The sequence below is a fragment of the Fusarium musae genome, chromosome 5, assembly GCF_019915245.1.
Source record: "Fusarium musae strain F31 chromosome 5, whole genome shotgun sequence".
NCBI lineage: Eukaryota > Fungi > Ascomycota > Sordariomycetes > Hypocreales > Nectriaceae > Fusarium > Fusarium musae.
This window is the reverse complement of record NC_058391.1, coordinates 3,285,732-3,304,254: the sequence shown is the minus strand read 5'-3', so window position 1 is coordinate 3,304,254 and position 18,523 is coordinate 3,285,732. Positions and strand designations below refer to the sequence as shown.

General features: G+C 49.1%; 7 protein-coding genes across 7 annotated transcripts; 2 read left to right on the top strand and 5 right to left on the bottom strand.

The window, feature by feature from the left end:
* Window positions 1-384: 384 nt before the first annotated feature.
* J7337_007466 (uncharacterized protein) lies at window positions 385-1,353 on the bottom strand (the record flags this gene model as incomplete). Its single annotated transcript, XM_044825118.1, is given in 2 exon segments — window positions 385-1,331; window positions 1,344-1,353. 2 exon segments carry the CDS (start codon window positions 1,351-1,353, stop codon window positions 385-387), a joined length of 957 nt encoding a protein of 318 aa, XP_044680775.1.
* A 299-nt stretch (window positions 1,354-1,652) lies between these two features.
* On the bottom strand, window positions 1,653-3,819 carry J7337_007465 (uncharacterized protein; the record flags this gene model as incomplete). Its single annotated transcript, XM_044825117.1, has 3 exons — window positions 1,653-3,061; window positions 3,111-3,657; window positions 3,709-3,819. 3 exons carry the CDS (start codon window positions 3,817-3,819, stop codon window positions 1,653-1,655), a joined length of 2,067 nt encoding a protein of 688 aa, XP_044680774.1.
* Window positions 3,820-4,924: 1,105 nt separating this feature from the next.
* On the bottom strand, window positions 4,925-8,114 carry J7337_007464 (uncharacterized protein; the record flags this gene model as incomplete). The annotated part of the gene is made up of 3 exons (XM_044825116.1): window positions 4,925-6,797; window positions 6,847-7,333; window positions 7,388-8,114. The coding sequence occupies 3 exons, from the start codon at window positions 8,112-8,114 to the stop codon at window positions 4,925-4,927; spliced, it is 3,087 nt and encodes a 1,028-aa protein (XP_044680773.1).
* A 955-nt stretch (window positions 8,115-9,069) lies between these two features.
* On the top strand, window positions 9,070-10,025 carry J7337_007463 (uncharacterized protein; the record flags this gene model as incomplete). Its single annotated transcript, XM_044825115.1, has 5 exons — window positions 9,070-9,268; window positions 9,361-9,491; window positions 9,541-9,570; window positions 9,620-9,736; window positions 9,801-10,025. The coding sequence occupies 5 exons, from the start codon at window positions 9,070-9,072 to the stop codon at window positions 10,023-10,025; spliced, it is 702 nt and encodes a 233-aa protein (XP_044680772.1).
* Window positions 10,026-11,468: 1,443 nt separating this feature from the next.
* Window positions 11,469-12,654, bottom strand: J7337_007462 (uncharacterized protein; the record flags this gene model as incomplete). The annotated part of the gene is made up of 2 exons (XM_044825114.1): window positions 11,469-12,382; window positions 12,432-12,654. The coding sequence occupies 2 exons, from the start codon at window positions 12,652-12,654 to the stop codon at window positions 11,469-11,471; spliced, it is 1,137 nt and encodes a 378-aa protein (XP_044680771.1).
* Window positions 12,655-13,915: 1,261 nt separating this feature from the next.
* J7337_007461 (uncharacterized protein) lies at window positions 13,916-15,605 on the top strand (the record flags this gene model as incomplete). Its single annotated transcript, XM_044825113.1, has 2 exons — window positions 13,916-15,508; window positions 15,573-15,605. The coding sequence occupies 2 exons, from the start codon at window positions 13,916-13,918 to the stop codon at window positions 15,603-15,605; spliced, it is 1,626 nt and encodes a 541-aa protein (XP_044680770.1).
* Window positions 15,606-16,208: 603 nt separating this feature from the next.
* J7337_007460 (uncharacterized protein) lies at window positions 16,209-17,940 on the bottom strand (the record flags this gene model as incomplete). Its single annotated transcript, XM_044825112.1, has 3 exons — window positions 16,209-16,815; window positions 16,864-17,657; window positions 17,719-17,940. 3 exons carry the CDS (start codon window positions 17,938-17,940, stop codon window positions 16,209-16,211), a joined length of 1,623 nt encoding a protein of 540 aa, XP_044680769.1.
* Between the last annotated feature and the right edge of the window lie 583 nt (window positions 17,941-18,523).

The window sequence follows — 18,523 nt, the reverse complement described above, 5'->3', positions numbered from 1 at the left end:
CATTTGGTGCTGAAGAAAAGGTATTCAGAATGATAGTTTAGCCAGCCAAAACAGATCGAAAATTACTTTCAGTATCTCCCATTTGATCTCTACTCCATGTTTGTCGGTGTAGATAGCACTTGGCATTGAAAATAATCACATGTAGAGAGTCCAGGCTCCCATTCGTTGAATAGTATCATTATGTCAAATTGTTCCCAGAGCATAGCTTGTCGGCGATCACCTATCAAAACTTCGGGGTCTGACAGTTCCAGCATGTCAGCCCTTGAGATATATTGGATCAAGGCTAATATATTAGGTCTACGATTCTTCTGATTCTATTCCAAGTATAATGCATAAACTCATAGTACAGTAAGCAATCAGTTGCACTCTTTTCAACCGCAATATCTAAGCAAAGGAGAGTCCAGCCACCAACCCAGCACCAAACATCGAGACGATTGTGACAAAGGAGCTCAACCCCATCGTGGCCATGCCACTGATACCGTGGCCACTCGTGCATCCACCGGCGATGCGAGCGCCAAAAGTCAGAAAAGCTCCGCCAGCCAGAACCATTGGCAGTGATGCCTGTTCGCTTTGAGCCATGACCTCCCGGATGGCCGGAAATTTTGACAACGCCGCCCAAGAACCCATCATTAATCCACATGCAAAGAGAATGTTCTGCGGGATTGATTTAATATCCTTGCCACTGACAATATCCCAGAAGAACTTTCCAAACTCCTCATAGGCACCACTGACCCCAACGGGCTTCTCGGTCAAGATAACAGATGATAACTGCCCGAAGCCGATGAGGAGGCCGCCGACAACCGGATGCAGCATGGTAACACTTCTCGGGGCAATGTATAAGATACCGGCAAGTATCGCAAGCATCGTTATCTCATACCCGACGAGAACCTTGCCTGCAGACAAACCAGTAACATCCATAACCGATGTATTCTGGGCACGGCTCGTCGGCGGCTTGACCACCCACGGCTTACACCGCACCCAGATAACGCCCGCAAGGAGCGACGTGCATGCGAGCAGCCGACTGGCGCCAATACCCGCCGTGGCCTGCACGAGGACCGTCCCGGGACAAGCACCCGTTAAGCTTATCCCCAGACCCAGCATGGCACCACCAATGATGTTGCCATCGTATGGGCCCAGCCATCCGTGCGAACTTGCTGACCGGGCTGGGATCTTTGTGGTTTTGGAGTTGTAGAGGGTGAAGATTGTGGCGCTGGTCGCGGATGCGGTGAGGAACGTGGCCAGCATGTGAAAGTCGGAGAGGCGGAATTGATTCTTTATGACCTGCGGGTTTGCCACGCCTGAGAGAGTGAGGCCTGTGCCGAAGATGGCACCTGTTAACAAACTTGTTGCCATGATTGTTCAAAAGATCTATGTATGTAACTCTTTGATGTTGTTTTTGGATGATAAAGTTCAAGACACACGGCAGAGGCTGCTGAAAATCTTTGCTCTATTAACCCGCTCTATCGCTGTCTAAAATCACGCTTCATTTCCGCTCTAGTGCAGTTCAAACTCGCTAGTAAACCAAATGATCATTAAATCTAGTCCCCGATCCCATTAAAAATTTAGAGTTTTAGAAGACGTCGATATCCACTGATTTCTCCGGAACGGCTCGGGGAAGAACGGACGGAGTGGGGCCCGGAAGTCGGAAACAATCAGTCATTTTCTGTTCCCGTCTCGGTTCCTGGACGGCACTCGCTTCTCCTTGCATTGGCCAACGCCGCCGTCACCGCCTCGTCAAGATCGGCGTGGAAGAAGGGCCTGTCGGTCGGGAAAACTGGTCTGAGGCCTTGTTTTTCTGCTGGTGTAACAGATGATGACGATTCGGTTTCTGTGCTTGTTTGTGTGCCGATTATACTTTCGTCGTCTGTGCTGCTCTGTCGTCTTCTATTTTCGTGCGTCTCGTCAAATGATCTGGCCAATGGCAGAATTGAAGTCCAGCTTCCAATTGAATGTCCATTTTCTGTCGCACTTTGGCCGAAGCCAACAGCTGTCAACGCTCTTCTTGCCCATCGATTTCGCAGTCCACCAAAATGCCACTGAATTGAATATGGGCTCGCCCATCGATCAAGTGCATTTCTCACGTCGACCAGTCCTTGTACACTGGTGATGTCAATATTATGAATTGTTGAACAGTCAATCACGATTGCTCGTAGCACAGGAAGCTCTGTGTCTCCTTTGTACACGACAGGTTTGTCACACCACAGAGCCTCCGACTTGTCGCACTCCGGCTCCTCGGTCGCTCGTTTTGTGTGAGTGTACACGTAATCTGTCAAAGTCTTGAAGTGCATTGCTTGGTTGAGATAATTGAGGCCTTCGGGGAAATGGTAGATCAAGATGCCTGGGTGGGGACTTTCGACTGGGATGTCTTTGTTTGAAGCGTCTTTTCGGGAGAGACTCAAGTAAATGTCACGCGATGGTGCCTTCTCGCGCGTAATTGCAGAAAAAGGCTGCTCGTCTTCGCTTGGATCAATCTGCTGAACAGTGACCCGACCAAGAAACTCGCCGCTGGTGCGAGCAATGCGAACGAGTAGAAGCAGGAATGAGAGACCAGTGGTGACATAGATACCCGTTTCGAGTCCCGTGAAAATTGCAATAACAACACCGGCCACCCAGATGAAGAACTCGAAAGGTGACAGTCGCCAATACTTCATTACTGTAGACGGAGAAGCAACGAGATTTGAGACAGCATGGATAATCAGGCCAGCCAAAGCAGCTCGTGGAATGAAGTAAAACACTCCCGTAAGAGCGTAGAGCGCAAGAAGTAGCATGAAAGCGCTGAAAAGACCGGCCATGGGTGTCTTGACACCAGCCTTCGACAGAACAGCCGAGGCGCCAAATGACCCCGTGCATGAGTAACCACCCAGAAATGGCCCAATGATATTTGCTGTACCTTGAGCCATGATCTCTTGCGATGGGGCAACCTCGTATCCATGCTTCTTGCCAAAGCTTTTGGCGATGGCGATATGCTCGACGATGAGGATGATGATGATGATGGGGCTTTGAGGGAGAACAACGCCAATGAGATCAGGTTTTAGATCCGGAAGGCCAGCGTGGACAAAGCCTGTGATGGGTCAGCGGTTGAAGCAGGCGATGTTGAGAGATTGACCTACCTTGGTTGATGTGTCCCACAATTCGGAACTTGCTCTCATCTTCCTTCAAGTTGCGATTGACCAGGAAGCTCACGAGTGTATATAGTAGCATGGCAAAGGTGAGGCGCAGGGAAGACATGATCGACCACATCTTCTTTCGCGCAGGCTGACGAGCCTCCAACTTGGCAAAGACAAACTTGGCCAGCTCGAGTAGGACAAGACAAGTGATACCGATAGCAGCGTCCAGCTTGGTGCCACCCAAGTTCTTCATTGTCGATATGAACACTTTATAAGGCTCCTCGCGTGTATTGACGCCATGGATGCCCAGCAAGACAGGGAGCTGAGTACACATGATGGAGATGCTAGCTGCTGTAATGAAGGCTGATACTGGGATGTAGGGAATAACTTCGACGAGCCATCCAAGACGAAATAGACCCAGTGCAAAGAGAATAATGCCAGTCATGAATGATAACGTTCCGGCGATCTCGGCGCTTGTATATGTATCTGGTCGTGATTCGTGGACATGTGAGATGACTTCTCCGACGAGGAGAGAACCGACAGCAGTGGTCTACAATCCGAATGTTAGCCAAGATGTAAAGACGCTGGGTGATTGACGTACTCCAATGACAATGTCCTTCGATGTTCCGAATAACCAGTACGTTGCCGCGCCAGCAAAAGAAGTGTACAACCCAAAATCTGGCGGTAGTGTGGCAAGAAGGGCGTACGCCATGGCTTGAGGAATAACAACCAGCCCAACGGTCAAGCCAGCGATACTGTCACCCAATAGCCACCGCCAGTTGTATCTGGGCAGCCAATTCAAACAAGGAAACAAAGACTTGGCAAAGCGAAGTGAATCTTGTCGGCTAGGAACGCACTCCCCTAGCGCTTCCTTCACCGTCGGTTCAGCTTCGTAATAATCGATCGTCTTCTTCATGATTGCCTCAGTAAGAAAGTAAGGTTATTTTGGGGGAAAATCATGTTTATTTTGTGGGCCGTTGGGAAGGATTTATAGATATCATGGATGAGGCCGACAGCCGTGGAGCGAGACGGTAAAAGTCGGCGGGGCCGCTGTGAGACGTTGGTCGCCGATCTGTTGGGGCCGGCGGTGACGGGGCCGATACCCTCGGACGGTCATGAAAATGCAGGGAGAATCGAGATCGGGCCACGCATCCTGCTGATTTGTTTTGTCTGTTTTTGGGAGGTCTTATCGGCCGGTACAATATGCGGTATAGCCTTTCTTTGGGGAACTCGGTGCGAAATGACTCTTGATATGAAATTGAAAGATTGGTACTTAAAGCTTATGACGGCTCAACGAAACAAATCCAGCCAATATCTAAAAAGAAAAAGCCCCAATTGACTTTATTTTTCAAAAGGCAATTGGGATATGTATACCCTGAACACAGATAAGCCTCCAAATTAAAAATATAATAATATGCTTTTATCATAACTTAGGTAATTAATAACTTTATTGGTAGCTGCCCACGGTACGAATGAAGAACGATAAGCCGATTCTTGACGATGTCTGCGAGTCGCATGAGCAAGCTCTGAACATTTGATATTTGAGCTATCTTATCTCATTGTTTCTTTTACTGCAGCACGGCATCTATCCGTACTTGCGGTCCCCCGTCCAGGCTGTCTGATAGCCCGTGGTCTCCGGTAACCATTCAATGTCGTAATATGGAGCGAACACGTTCACACAAGAGACTTTCATGGTCTCAATATTTAATTAACTTCATTACTTACACCTATATAGACAAAAGAAGAACTTGCTTGAAAGCAAAACCTGGTGCTGGCTCACACGCAAAGAACGCTTACAAGTCCCGCCCACCAAATTTTTAAGAATCCAAAATTGGACCGTACGCCGGAATACCGCGACTCTCCAGCTGATAAACCACTTTGGCCGTCGTCGACCTGTTGGAAATAATGCACACACATTCGGCGCCACTCTCCTTGTAGGCTTGATATGCCAACTTGACCATATCTGGTCGACCCTTCTTATCTGTATCCCAGATGATGGCCTCAGAGTCCATGGCAAGAATAGTATCGAGAATCTCTTGTCCATACGTTGAGAGAGGGTTCTTGGTAGACCAGACTACGTGGCACGGAACGCGCCTCTCCATGATGACAGGCATACAGGGTCCGATGCCTGATCCTGTTGCCACCAGAACGACCTTCTTGAACAGCGGAGCGACAGCAAGAACACCAGATGCTGGGGTACCTCGAGTCCAGATGGATGTCGGAGGCTTCTCGATGATCCGCTTGGTCCAGTCACCTGCTTTTGATACAATGATTGAGAAGCCTTTACCGCTAGGTTCAGGAATGGCTGCGAAAGCATGCCACTCAATCATGGGCCGATCAGTGATGCGAACGCCTCGGGAAGTACAAGGACCAGGTGTGCAAAAGTCGAAGTGAAGGCGCACGGCATGGTTGGAGAGAGGTTCGGGCCTGACATTGACACGACGGAGTCTGGCCCAAGGCAGGGCGATGCTAAGAGTGATGAGCGACAGGAGGTAGATTGTTGGGTTCTTGGCCAATGCGTCCCCCAAGGGCTCAGTTGCCGTTGCTGCTGTTGATGTAATGACATGAGCCCAAACAAGAGCAACAGAAAACCAGCCGACAAAACGATGTGCCCACTCAAACTGATCGTGCATCTTCATCCGGACACTGGGGTACGCCATGGCAAGGATGAAACAGAGCAGAAGAAGAATGACATAAGTCAAGGCGAGAACAACGCACTTGATGGGAGGCTGATATGTCTCGAGTAGGAAGTCCCGGCTGGTCGAGATGGTGTACATGAACCACCATGCAGTAGCAGAGACAGCGCAGCCAGAGTGGACACCGCCGTTGTGATAGACACGGGCAAAGTGCCTTCGGATAGACAGAGGGAATGACGTGGGGACTCGGGAACAGACAAAGAATATCGCATTGACGACGTAGTCTTGACGTACGAGGACGGCGCAGAGAAGATTTGATGCAACAGCTGTCGCAACCTTGGAAGGAGATGGGAAGAAGTTGTTGTTGCGGCTCTCCCAGAGAAGGAAAATGAGGACAGTGAGATTGGACAGGAAGATGAGGCCGAAGAGCTTGCGATATGCTGAGAATGCAGTATGACGGAGCCAGCGCCATCCATGGAAGCCGTTCTTATCAGGAAGTGCATACTCTTCAGTCTCGACCTCTTCATGGTCCTCAATAACGCCCTTGGGGTCCTTCTCCAGATCCCTCATGATACCATTCTTCTCACCCTCGAAGAGCGTTCCATCACTGGAACTGCCAATCGACAGCAAGCGCTCATGCGACGGCCATACTGTCTCCGGTCTAACTTTCACAACCGCCTGCTGCACATTATCACTACCTTCAGCGATCTTGTACAACGCTCTCTTGTCAATCTTTCCATTCGGCGTGAGTTCCAGAACGGGAAGATGTTTCCAGATTGTGGGGACAGCGTAGAAGGGCTGGGTCTTCCCAACGGTTTGTTTCAGCTCCGTTTCAGCGATTGGGACGTGGGATGAGTAGAAGCCCCACAGAGCGTTGTCGATCTTTAGGGCGCAGCCTTTTATGACGCCGGGGTTGGATTCGATGGAGCGGGATACGCCGTCGAGCTCGACGCGGAAGCCTTGGATCTTGACTTGGTCGTCTTTTCGGCCGAGGGGGAGGAGGCTACCGTCTTCGAGCCATTGGGCCAAATCGCCGGTGTTGAACATCATGTTGCTATTTATGTTAGTGTTACTCAGTTGTCTTGTTGTTATCAAGAACTTACCCATCGTTGGTGAACTTGTCCAGCTTGTATCGAGTCGCTGTTAGCTCGGGTAGATTGATGTAGCCTCGAGAGACACCTGGGCCTCCAGCCCACATAACACCAGGCTGCCCAATTGGAACAGGGTTCTCATTATCATCCAAGATGTAGACATTCGTGTTGGGGTTAGGCTTCCCAATTGACAGAGGAATGCCTGGTTGGTGAAGATGCGCTGTGTTGAGCATGCTGATCTCGGTCGGTCCGCACACGTTCCAGAAGTTGACATGGGGAGCCCATTTCTCGGCGAGCGCCAAAGGGCAAGGCTCGCCACCGACGGCGATTGTATCGACGTTGGGGAAGTCTTCGATTCGTGGCATGTATTTTTGAACGACCGATGGTGTAGCGATGATGGTGTCGCATCGCTGGAGACACTCGGTCCAGGGCTCGAGACCGCTGCCTCTGATGTGAAGAGTACCGCCGTTCATCATTGTACCCAAGATCTCCCAGGCACCTGTTGACAAGAATGGTTAGTCAAGTCGATTGGTCCCAGTCAGATCTCACTTACACATATCGAATGCAACATTCAGCTGCTGTGCCACGTTCCTGCCAGGTCTAATGCCCAACTTGGATGGTTCTGCCAAAAGGGTATTGGTAACACCTCGATGTCTCACGTCCACACCCTTAGGTCGGCCTGTCGTACCTGAAGTGTAGATGACATATGCACCATCATCTGGACCAACCTCCACCATCGGGTGTGAAGGGTTGCCTCTTCGCCAGAGATCCGAGCGGCTGTCCAAATCGAGAACATTGACAATGTTTCGTCGATCATCTGGAATGCTGCGAATAACTTTGTCAAAGAATTTGGGAAGACAGAGAACAACGGGTGCGTCAGAATCGGCAATGTCAAAGCCTAATGTGTCGTCGGTGACGATGCCACCATCCAATGGCACGTACTGTCCACCGGCTTTGAGGACGGCGAGGATGAAGACAACCATCTCAATGCAACGCGAGTACACCAACACAACACGATCGCCAACCCTCAAGCCAAATGTATGTATCAGCTCGTTCGCCAACATATTTGCCCTTCGGTTGAGCTCTCGGTATGTGATAGTGCTCCCGTCATAATGTCGAACGGCAACGAGGTCAGGGTGCGCCAGCGCAACTGCCTCAAAAGCGTGATGAGCAACATTATACGGAATAGGACACTCAGGTCCCTTGCTGAATCGGTTGAATAACACTCTATCCGCCAGGGAGAGGCTCTCAAGGGAGCTGAAAGAATAGGAAGAAGACATTATGGGACGCTTTGGGCATAGAACGTCTGACCACGGAACCAAGCATGCCGTCAAGGCTGCGTCATGGCGATCTCCTTAAGTATTTGTAACCTGCAGAGAAAAGTGCAATTGGAAATGACGGAGAATCTTAACAGCACAGGATATTGACTAAATTTCCGCTTCTGGTTTCGGAACAAGAACGTCTACGACAATCAAGTGTATACGGCAGCTCGACTCTTGGTGGCGTCAAACCCTGGGCGTCTTTAGCATGTGGATTCGGCCGAATAAGGTTGCATTAGTGAGATCTTTTGGCTCAGATGCATAACGCTCCGTTAGGATTCCTGCTCTTTACGGAAGCTGATCCGCCGCAGTGACCAAGGCAGATGAAGCAAGGTCCCTGCACATCAGAGGCGTAACGATCAGAGTTTAGTACGAGATTCCCAAAACGAAACGGAGATCGTTCTGTTTTACGCAGTAAATGGCGAGCTTGACAGGGCAATACTACAGCAGAATAGGCAGGCTTACCGTTCGGAGTGGAGCAGAAAAGCTGCAAGGGGCCCTGAAACTCGTCACGTTTTGTGGTCTTCAACGGCTTTCGTCAGTGCTTCTTTTCTGTTCTTTAGGAAGTTGGGATACCTTACAAAGAGAATTGTAATCAGAGTGGGATAACGAAAAGAGTAACAAAACCGTTGAGGCGACGTGCAGATCACCAGTTGACCTGCCCCAAATGCCGAAACGACCGTTCCGGAATCTGTGACGAGACCAAAAACTCCACAAGGTCGAAACTTGAGATTCTTCACGAGTTCAGCATGATTGATCCAGGGTCAGATTGTCAATGCGCTTGACGAGACCTTCATGTATGATGACAGACTTAAACAATTGATCTCGCTCATCTTCCGGTTGCGAATTGCTTCTTTTCATCATAATCAAGATTTGACCATTTCCTCGACAACGACCGTTTCAGAGACACGTCACAATGGAGAACCTCCAGGATATCATGCTCTCGACCAACAGCGATACTGGCGTCGCACTCGTCCAGTTCAACAGACCAGCCAAACGCAATGCCTTTTCACAGAACACGATAAACGAAATAGTCACCACTCTGAACCATCTAGACTCAGTGGATACCGTGCGCGCTGTAGTTTTGACTGGTGGACCTGAAGGGCACTTCTGCGGTACGTTGAGAGTTTCTCCATCGGAAGAATAGAGAAGAGGAGGGAGAAGAATTGTTGTAATAATGCGGCTGCTAATTGAGTTTCGGGAGCAGCTGGCATGGATTTAAACGAGTTGGTGGAGCTGTCGACTTCCAAAGCCCATAAAATTGAGTTTCTCAAGGACTTGACGGATGCGCTAGCGAGGTTTTCCAAGCCTCTCATTGCTGCTGTTGTTGGCTTCGCTGTACGTGATCTACTGATCGCCACTCTGAGTTTGGGCTAATGAGATGCAGTTGGGCGGTGGTTTCGAGATTGCTCTCGCTGTAAGTCGAGAATATCATTTCCCGTGCATGATCCAAGCTAATGGTCCAGTGCGACATCATCTACGCTGCTGAAGATGCCATGTTTGGTCTTCCAGAAGTCAAGATCGGTACCATTCCCGGCGCAGGCGGTACTCAGCGCCTGGCTCGTGCCCTAGGAAAACACAAGGTATGCCACCATCAAACCAGCCCAAAACCTTAGCGACAATCACTGACCACCCGGTGGGATCTAGGCAATGGAGTTCGTGTTAACGGGCGAGCCAGCAAGTGGAGCTGAGTTGGAGCGACTGGGCGTTGTGACAAAGGTCTTTCCCAAGCCAGACGTTGTCCAAGCAGCGACGGCGCTGGCTGAGAAGATTGCGCGTCTGTCGGCTCCGGTTATCAAAACGGCCAAGAAAGCGGTTTTGACTGGTGAGTTTGACCAATTAACATGTCCGGCCTTGTCCGTTGGTGATTAACCCCTGTCGCAGTGGAAAATTCGACCCTGGATGCTGGGATGACACATGAAAAGGCGCTGTACTATTCGACGTTTGGGCTAGATGATTTCAAGGAGGGGATCCAGTCATTCCTCCAGAAACGACAGCCCAGCTTCAAACATTCTTAGATTTTTAGTGTAACCTGAATAGACATGGTTGTGATAAACTTCCCAATCCTGTCAACAATGGCAAATTACTCCGTACCTTAGATCCAAATTCCCCATGTCAATGTCAGATGCTAGGTTCTCTCTGCTGGAATAAGCTCACAGCCACAAATCTCAACTATAAATAACACTTCAAGCCCACAACTTAGACATCAATACCGTGATGACTGACCAATAACTACAGCAAAATGCTGATATCATTAAAACCTAAAAGATGACTCATTTGCCCGCCATCACGGGCTCAATGTCAGATGCAATTGCTATTCTTATCCCAAAAAAACGTTAAATTACTCAGGGGCTCAACGTTAGGGTCTCACAGCTATGGCCCGCTTGTGGATAGTCTCCTTTCCCCTGCCTTAGCAAAACCCACCATCAAATGCCGCTAGGTTAGATCCCCGAAGATGTCGGTTCCGCGACGATTAGGCGACTGAGCTGTCACTCATTGCCGCGGAAATACACACATCCTTGGCTCACGCAATACCGTTGGCATGAGCCGAAAGCTGAAACTTGGTGTTGCGAAACAAGGCATCGTAAAACATGTTAGGGCGGTGTTTGGCTTATCAGACATGAGCATTGGCCTCGTTGGGCTGGAACGTGAGGGCGTTACAAATTATCGTCGGAGTTTGCCGTGATTGCATATATCAATGAAGGGAGCATGCAGCAACAGTGACTCCAACGATACAATTCCTGTTAGCCTCAAGATCTCGCATGCATCTGTTGATCATACAATCTACGACCCCTTCACATTGAGCTAGAAACCGTCGAACGTTGAGTCAATGTATCAAGAAAAGCATACCCTAATGTCGACTAGGTCTACGTAAAATCCATTTAATCTTACCCAACTTCTGTCATTGTTTAGGATGGATGTGCCATAAGTCTCCTTGTCTTAGCTCACGTAACGCTTCAGAGCAAAGGTTCTTAAGAGGCAGAGATTTATTATAAACACGAGAAGGCTTTCTTCGTGTCAAACACTCAACGCTGAAATTGCATTGAGACACAAATTCATTTTGTGAAGGGTACATTAAGGATTTCTATCTATGTTTTAAGCTGAAAGATTTATCAGTCAGAGGTTCAGGGATCCAGCTATCCGAACCAGGCCCTGTACTCTCTTATGATGAAAGGGAAGAATTGAAGTAGATGCGAGTATGCAACGATAAATAGTAAAAGTCGCAAGCAAAAGCCGAGAGTTCCCATGAATCAGACATCACTGCTGAATATACCCTGAGTCGAATCCTCATCGGCGTCTTATGAACCACAGCTCTCAGTAAACAGCCATTCCTGTCCAAGAAGCACGGTTCCCGAGTCCGCTCAGGTTGATCACTCTTGGACCATAAGAATCATGCTTCAACTCAAACACCGCAATCGCTGGAGCAGCCTGCAGAGCATAGAGCTTGGAGCCACTGATGATGGCGTCGAAATTGCCCTTACCGGCAGCATAGCCTGAGAGAGTGCGTCCGATGGCCATAGTCTCGGTATTGAGAGCAGTGACGTCTGGAACAGCGGCATCGAGGAGATAGACAGATCTAGAACCAGTGGAAGTTGCGGTCCAGCAAGTGGCCATTTGTTTTGGGACTGTGATATTTGTCTTGGTGGACACAGTGAGATCATCGGCGATGGACACAAATGCTGCACCATAAGCGGGAGTGGAAACAACAGCAGAACCGTCGGAGACAAAGCTCATTCCAAAAGCAACTGGCAAGTTATTGGGCTGTGACTTTATAGCTTCCTCGCTCACGCGGCTATTCTCAACCTTGTAAGCATAAACGAAACCATTCTCCATACCGTTGCCCTTGATGGTAACGAAAAGAGCCGTTTCGGAAGGATTGAAGAGAATGTTGGAAACAGTGTTCGGAGGCCCTGTTGGAGGGGATGTCTGGCCGAAGACAGGAAGAGGCTTGAGGTTGCCCTGGGGCTTCAAACCATCGCAGTCCGAGACAGTGAAGCACTGAACTCCAGGCTTGGTTCCAGTATTGGCGACGCAAGCAAGCTTGTGCTTGCGAGAATACGCAACTGTGTTGGGAACTGTGCCAACGGTATCGACAGGTTCGCCGAGAAGAAGCGGATGAGCTGGGTTCTCCTTGGGGATATGGAAAGCGGCCAAAGTGTTGGAGCCAGCGTTGACGGTGAACAAGCGGTTCCCGCTTACAATAATGGAGCCTTGGGAGAAGAGGGGATCTGTTCGAGTTGTCAGCGGCTGTCTCGGTACTAACATGTTCTCACTTACCCATCTTGACAGTTCCATTCATGTTATTGCTAATAAGACCCTTTCCACTGGTCGAGATTCTCTGTGGCTGACCGAACGAGCCATCTTTGGCAATGCTGAGTGAGACAACAGAAGCGCCCTGGGGGTCGCTGTCGAGGAAGTACAATGCCCGATCGGACTTGTGAGGCTTTGGATGGGCCTGTGTGAGTGAGGCTGTAACAAGAAGCGCGTTGATGAATTTCATCGTGGATTTTGGAGTGTCAATAGACAGTTATGAGTAAAGACTGAGGGGAACGGTAAATGGTTTGGTACTTGGGATATCTTCATTGAGACGGTCAACCGCATATCTATATATGTTCCGACTCGGCATCTCAGATCCGAAACATCTAACATAACTTCATCCGTAAATGAGTTGAAGTAGCCTAAAAGTAATGATTATGTGCCGGACGGACCAGACGGATGAGGGTTATGTAGAGCAAGAGCCAATAGAACACAGAAACCACTATATTAACTGGAAATCTAGCGTCATAGTTGAAACAACGACCCATTTCGAATAAGATCAACTACGGAACTTCACTCAAAGGCCATGCCCGATCGAGGTCATTTGTTGAGTCAACAGTAAGTGCTGGCAGTCCAAGAATTCGTCAGCTGCGCTAGAGGCTAAAGAGTGGTGAAATAGCAAGAGAAGCTCAGCGAGCATCTTCCTAAAGAAGACAACGGCGTTTAATCAATTAAGTACAATGGGGCCGTGGAGCTGCCAGTGACGCTCCCGTCCAGTCAGATGCATAGAGTGTGTTCGTCAAAGTGTAAGCGGACTGTTGATGCCGTGCAGCGAACGCGTTATGCCTCTTATGGCAGTATTGATGAGATGTCTTTTTTGCCGAAGCAGGGAGCTAATTTGACGTCACTCACGCCTGAGGTCCTCGGAAAACATTCGCATGGACATGAGGAATGTGCTAATAATGAGTGAAAGAGAGCAGTTAAAGGTAATGGTTGGTCAATCAGGTGTCAAATTTTCGCACAATCCTTTTCCGGGATTCAATCCTGTCGAATACTCTTGGCTTTGATCTACAGCGCCGACAACAATTTGTGGACATCAGGGATAATTGCACAGTAGACAGCACTGAAGCCTGGAGCTATGACTAAGACTAGGGGAGACAATAGAGCTTAAGACCTGAATTCTAAAGGACGGAAAATTTTATAAATTATCATAAGCTTTGGGGACTCTATGATGACTTTATTTTGGCGTCCCTTTGCTTGAGGCATGCCGCCCCGGTAGCGTAATACGCTGTCTAAATCCTTAGTTCACTGCCCGAGTTAGCGTCAGTAAGCAGAAATACCACTCTCCATCGTCTCTTAACATGCTCAATTCGGTCATCAGAGCTGCCAATCACGGCCTGATCTGCCCTCCATTGAAGTGACACAAAAGAAATGTTCCAAGGTTCCTTGTTATAAGCTCCCACCAGCTTCGGAGTCGGCGGTGCGTGCCAAGATATTTGTCAACCATGCGGCTTATCAATGTCGAAACTCTCGAGCTAGAGTCCTTCACAGGCGAATATGGAGGCTCAATACCAACATATGCGATCTTATCGCACGTATGGACGTCTGAGGAGGTGTCACTGCAGCAAATGAGCGGACTGAGCCCTCTCCCAGAAGAGTCCAAAGGCTACAGAAAGATCGTAGACTTTTGCGCAAAGGCTAAAACCGAGGGATTTGAGTACGGCTGGATCGATACCTGTTGTATAGACAAGACGTCTAGTGCAGAGCTATCAGAGGCGATTAACTCGATGTTCCAGTGGTATAGGAAGTCTGCAGCGTGCTATGTCTATCTCAATGATGTCGGCTCCGCCGAGAACCCACGATCATCAGACTCGAGGTTCCGCAAAAGTCGATGGTTCACACGCGGATGGACTCTTCAGGAGCTCCTTGCACCGCACGAAGTGATCTTTCTCGCTGAAGACTGGCGTGAGATTGGTACCAAGGCTAGTCTAAGCGCCACTATCTCAGATATCACCAAGATCGATGTAACCACATTGGTGAAGCAAAGCTGGCCACATGTCAGCGTCGCTGGGATCATGTCCTGGGCATCAATGCGGCAGACCACAAGACTAGAGGATCAAGCCTACTCTCTCATGGGTCTATTTGATGTCAACATGCCTTTAATCTACGGAGAAGGCCCCAAAGCTTTCTATCGGCTCCAAGTCGAAATCATGAAGGCAACAAACGACGACTCTCTCTTCGCTTGGTCCACAGAACCCCTTGAAGATTGCGGTTACTCCCCCAATGAGGGAGCATCGACGAGAGGCTTCCGATTCCTTGGGTTATTAGCTCCATCACCGGCTTGTTTCAGAGACTCTCATAACATAAAGGCACCTCGAGATATCTCTCGAAGTCGCGTGCCGCAGTACGACTTGATCAAGCAGGATATCAGTCTTTCGGCGGTGGTAGTTCGCCTTTGCTCTCTACCAGCTGACCCCAAGCAACTGGGAGATATCAACCGGGTGGATGTAGTCGGCACACTGCGTTTCTCGAATAACGTGCGGGCAGTAGATCATGGTCTCGTTATTACGCCCGCAAGACGCGACGCAAAGGGAATCAAAATAATGTGCTTGGTTGCGGTTCTACGCTGCTGGAATAAAGATGGCTATATCGGTATTCCTATCAAACGTTTGGCATCTGGTGCTTATCAGAGAGTCGAAAACGGGACCCGATGTCGTTGGTTCAAGGTCCGCTTGATGCCTTTACGACTGACACTGAAGAGTGAAGAAGAAAAGGCCCCGGACGAAATGGATTATACTCTTAGGCAATTTGATTCTGAGAGTAGAGAGAAAGGGCCACCTGCTGATCCTCCGGAAAACATCCTCGTGAGGGCCTATGTACCCTTGGAGTTGCCGTCGAACGGCGCATACGCCTCTGCTCAAGCCAGCCACCACCGTGCACCACTTCAGTTCCGCTCACTGCCTATCAGTAATGGCTATTACAAGCTACAGGCTTACACTGCAGATAACTCTACACCACCAGTGCGCGAGTTGCGGCTTCATCCTCATGTCATCGAGAGTATCAATGAACGTATCAATACTCTGCCGGAAACGAGTATCGTGTTTTGCCCACTTACAACCGATAGCGATCTTCCAAATTTCATGATACATATAAGAATGATAGAAAGACCCCATGGCATCCAAGTGGGGTGCATGATTGGAAGTGACCATGCCCAAGATGAGACGACGGACGCGGAATTTACCGTCATTGACTTGAAAGGCATCTCCACCACGATATCTCTCACAGCGAACCTGTCCCTCGTGTTCCGAGTGAGACGGGGTGTTCCCCAGGACACGACTTGCTACTTAAATGTAAGCGTTGAGGAGCAGTTGCCATGGACGGAAGATGTAGAAGATTGGCCTGCTACGCTTGGAGAAAAGAGCCTGTCAAGCTCAGAGATGTCACTCAATCGTACATTCACAGACAATTCAATATGAGAGGCTGCCTATGACTACAGCCGCCTGCAGTGGGCTCTCAACGATGTGTTTGAAGTTGTAATGCGCGAGAAAGTTTTAGACTTCAGAAGATGATCACAAACTTAGTAAAGAATCCCCTAAGCTGAGGCTAAATTACCTAAGAATCCTCATCTCTTAGGGTCAAGATCAAGATCCTGAGGTTTCTTACATCCCTTAGTGACAGCAGTGGTTACTGCTTGATGCCCTTCATCACATGCTCTCAGGCACACAGTCGTGAAGCAGAAAAGATAGAACTATAATACATGACATCATTGGTCTCGTGAATGTCTTCGCTGATCGCGTCTCATAGAGCCTTCAACTCTAAGTACATGCCATTCTCTGGCTTGATCGTAATCACTCCCCTTGGCATCACAAGTTTATCATCCATCGACAATGTCCACTCAAACGATCTGACCATAGTAGCCAGCAAGCATCGCAACTCTGCCTTGGCAAACCCTTGTCCAATGCAACTTCTCGGTCCATGCAAGAAGGTTAGGAAATTGTAGTTGCTGCTAGCTCCTCCGTTCTGATTGGGCTTCCCGTCGTCTGTGATCCATCGTTCAGGCTTGAAATCTGTCGCGTCAGGGCCCCAGATGGCTTCTGATCGGTTGATATACCAGATTGACACCATGATATCTGTGCCTTCGGGGATGAACTGGTCACCGATGCGGGTGTCGCGGATGGCTTGGCGCATCGTCAGTGGAACTGTTGGGTAGAGCCGGAGTGTCTCTTGTATGACGCCATTTAGGTAGGGAAGCTGCTCGAGGATACCAGCGAGGTCGACTGTCGGGTTGGTGGCTAGATCCTCTGGCAAACCGTTTCTGACCTCCTCTCTGAGCTTGGCTTGGTATTTTGGGTGCTTGGTGAGTAAGTAACAAGCCCAGGTTATCGCAGATGAGGTAGTCTCATGCCTACACAAGATCAGTCATGCCTTATTATGGTGACTGCGGATCACTTACCCTGCCGCAAGGAAGGTCAGGAGCTGGTCCTTCAAAGCCTCGTCCGAAAAGTTACCCGACTTGATGAGAAGTGACAAGACATCGAAGTGGTCATCCCCCTTCTCGAGAATGGCTGTCTTCTTCTCCTGGATCATGGGGTAGCAAAGCTCATTTAATGTTCCGGTCAGATAGTTGAAGACCTCGTTCATCTTCCAAGGAATGAGACGAACAAATGGCAGACCAACGGCCAACGCCAAGCCAGAAAAGATGAGCTTCTCACGACTCGGCTCGAGCAAGCCTTCATAGATGTCCGCAAGAGGATCCTTCTTCTTCTCAACGGCATCGAATCTGCGACCCAGACCAGCAATACCAATGATATCGAGCGTTACTTTGCTTGCCCAACTGTTGAGTTCAACAACCGATGATCTCGACGTGGTCATATCCTGCTGTATCGCCCTAGCCAGCGACTGGCTCTTCTCCCACATCATTGGGTACAGCTCCTTGATGTGTCGAAAGTGGAAGACTGGCGTTGAGTTCTTGCGCAGAAATTTGTGAGGTTCGCCTTCAACAATAATAAGACCATCGCCGAGAATGTGTCGTAGGAAGGCGCTGATTCTCTTCGGTTTGGTGAAGTCGTAGCAGTTGTGAACGAGAAGGTCAGCTAGTAGCAGAGGGTTCGTCACCATGATGTGAGTTCTGAATGAGTTTAGAGTAAGTAGGTCTTCACCGGGATATCGGTTCGCAATATCTACGAATAGATCGCCGGATGGTCTGTCCTTGACAGCAATAGATCGATGAGCGGCGCTCAGATAATCCTGTTGAAACACTCATATTAGATTGAGTTCGGGAACAGATCGAGGAGAGCGATGAGCATACTCTTGGACCGGGAATGTGTCTCAGGGGGCTGAAGAAGACTGGGTATAGAAACCCCCAGAACACGATTCCAAACGCATAATTGACGAGCAGGATTGTGAATACAGCAGCCAGGTGACTCTTCGAATCGTAATAATCTGGAAAGACTTTGATTGCGATGAAAGACTCGATCACAGCGGCTAACGTCAGGTTGGGAAAGCCCAGGAGCTTAGAGACGACAGCCATGTTAAAAAAGCTGCAAAACTTGTGTAAGTCAGAACCTAGCCTCCGCCGGACTAATTAAAGGATAAGTAGACCTTAATAACAGTAAGCTGATGATATGAGCGTGGCATATAAAACTAAAACTTAAAGGTTGGGTCAAAATCCCATATGAAATTCTCCGAAGCTCAATGAATCTTCATGGTATGATTATCTTCACTGAAGCCATAACTGAAGACGCTCATGTGCCTCTGGCGACTAGCGCACATGCCACTCTGCAATAGGAATCCACCGTCGATGATCAAATGTCGCAAAAGCAACCTGATTGGGTTTAGCATGCGAGCGACCAACAGGGCCTAACTGGATCAAGCAAGCAGCTCGCTTATAACTTCTAAGATCATAGATAGCCCAAAGAGACGGGTTCGTGATTAGCAGCACGTGGAGATGGGCTCCGCGGACGGTTCTAAATGATGTTATTGTCGATCAGGTTCCCTTCACATGTGTGAGGAGTTCGTTCTGTTTTCCCTTCAACACCATCGTCGAAACATGAGGAGATTTCGCAACCTAGGCCGAAACTAGATGGGGATCTCCCAACATTTTACAGCTGAAG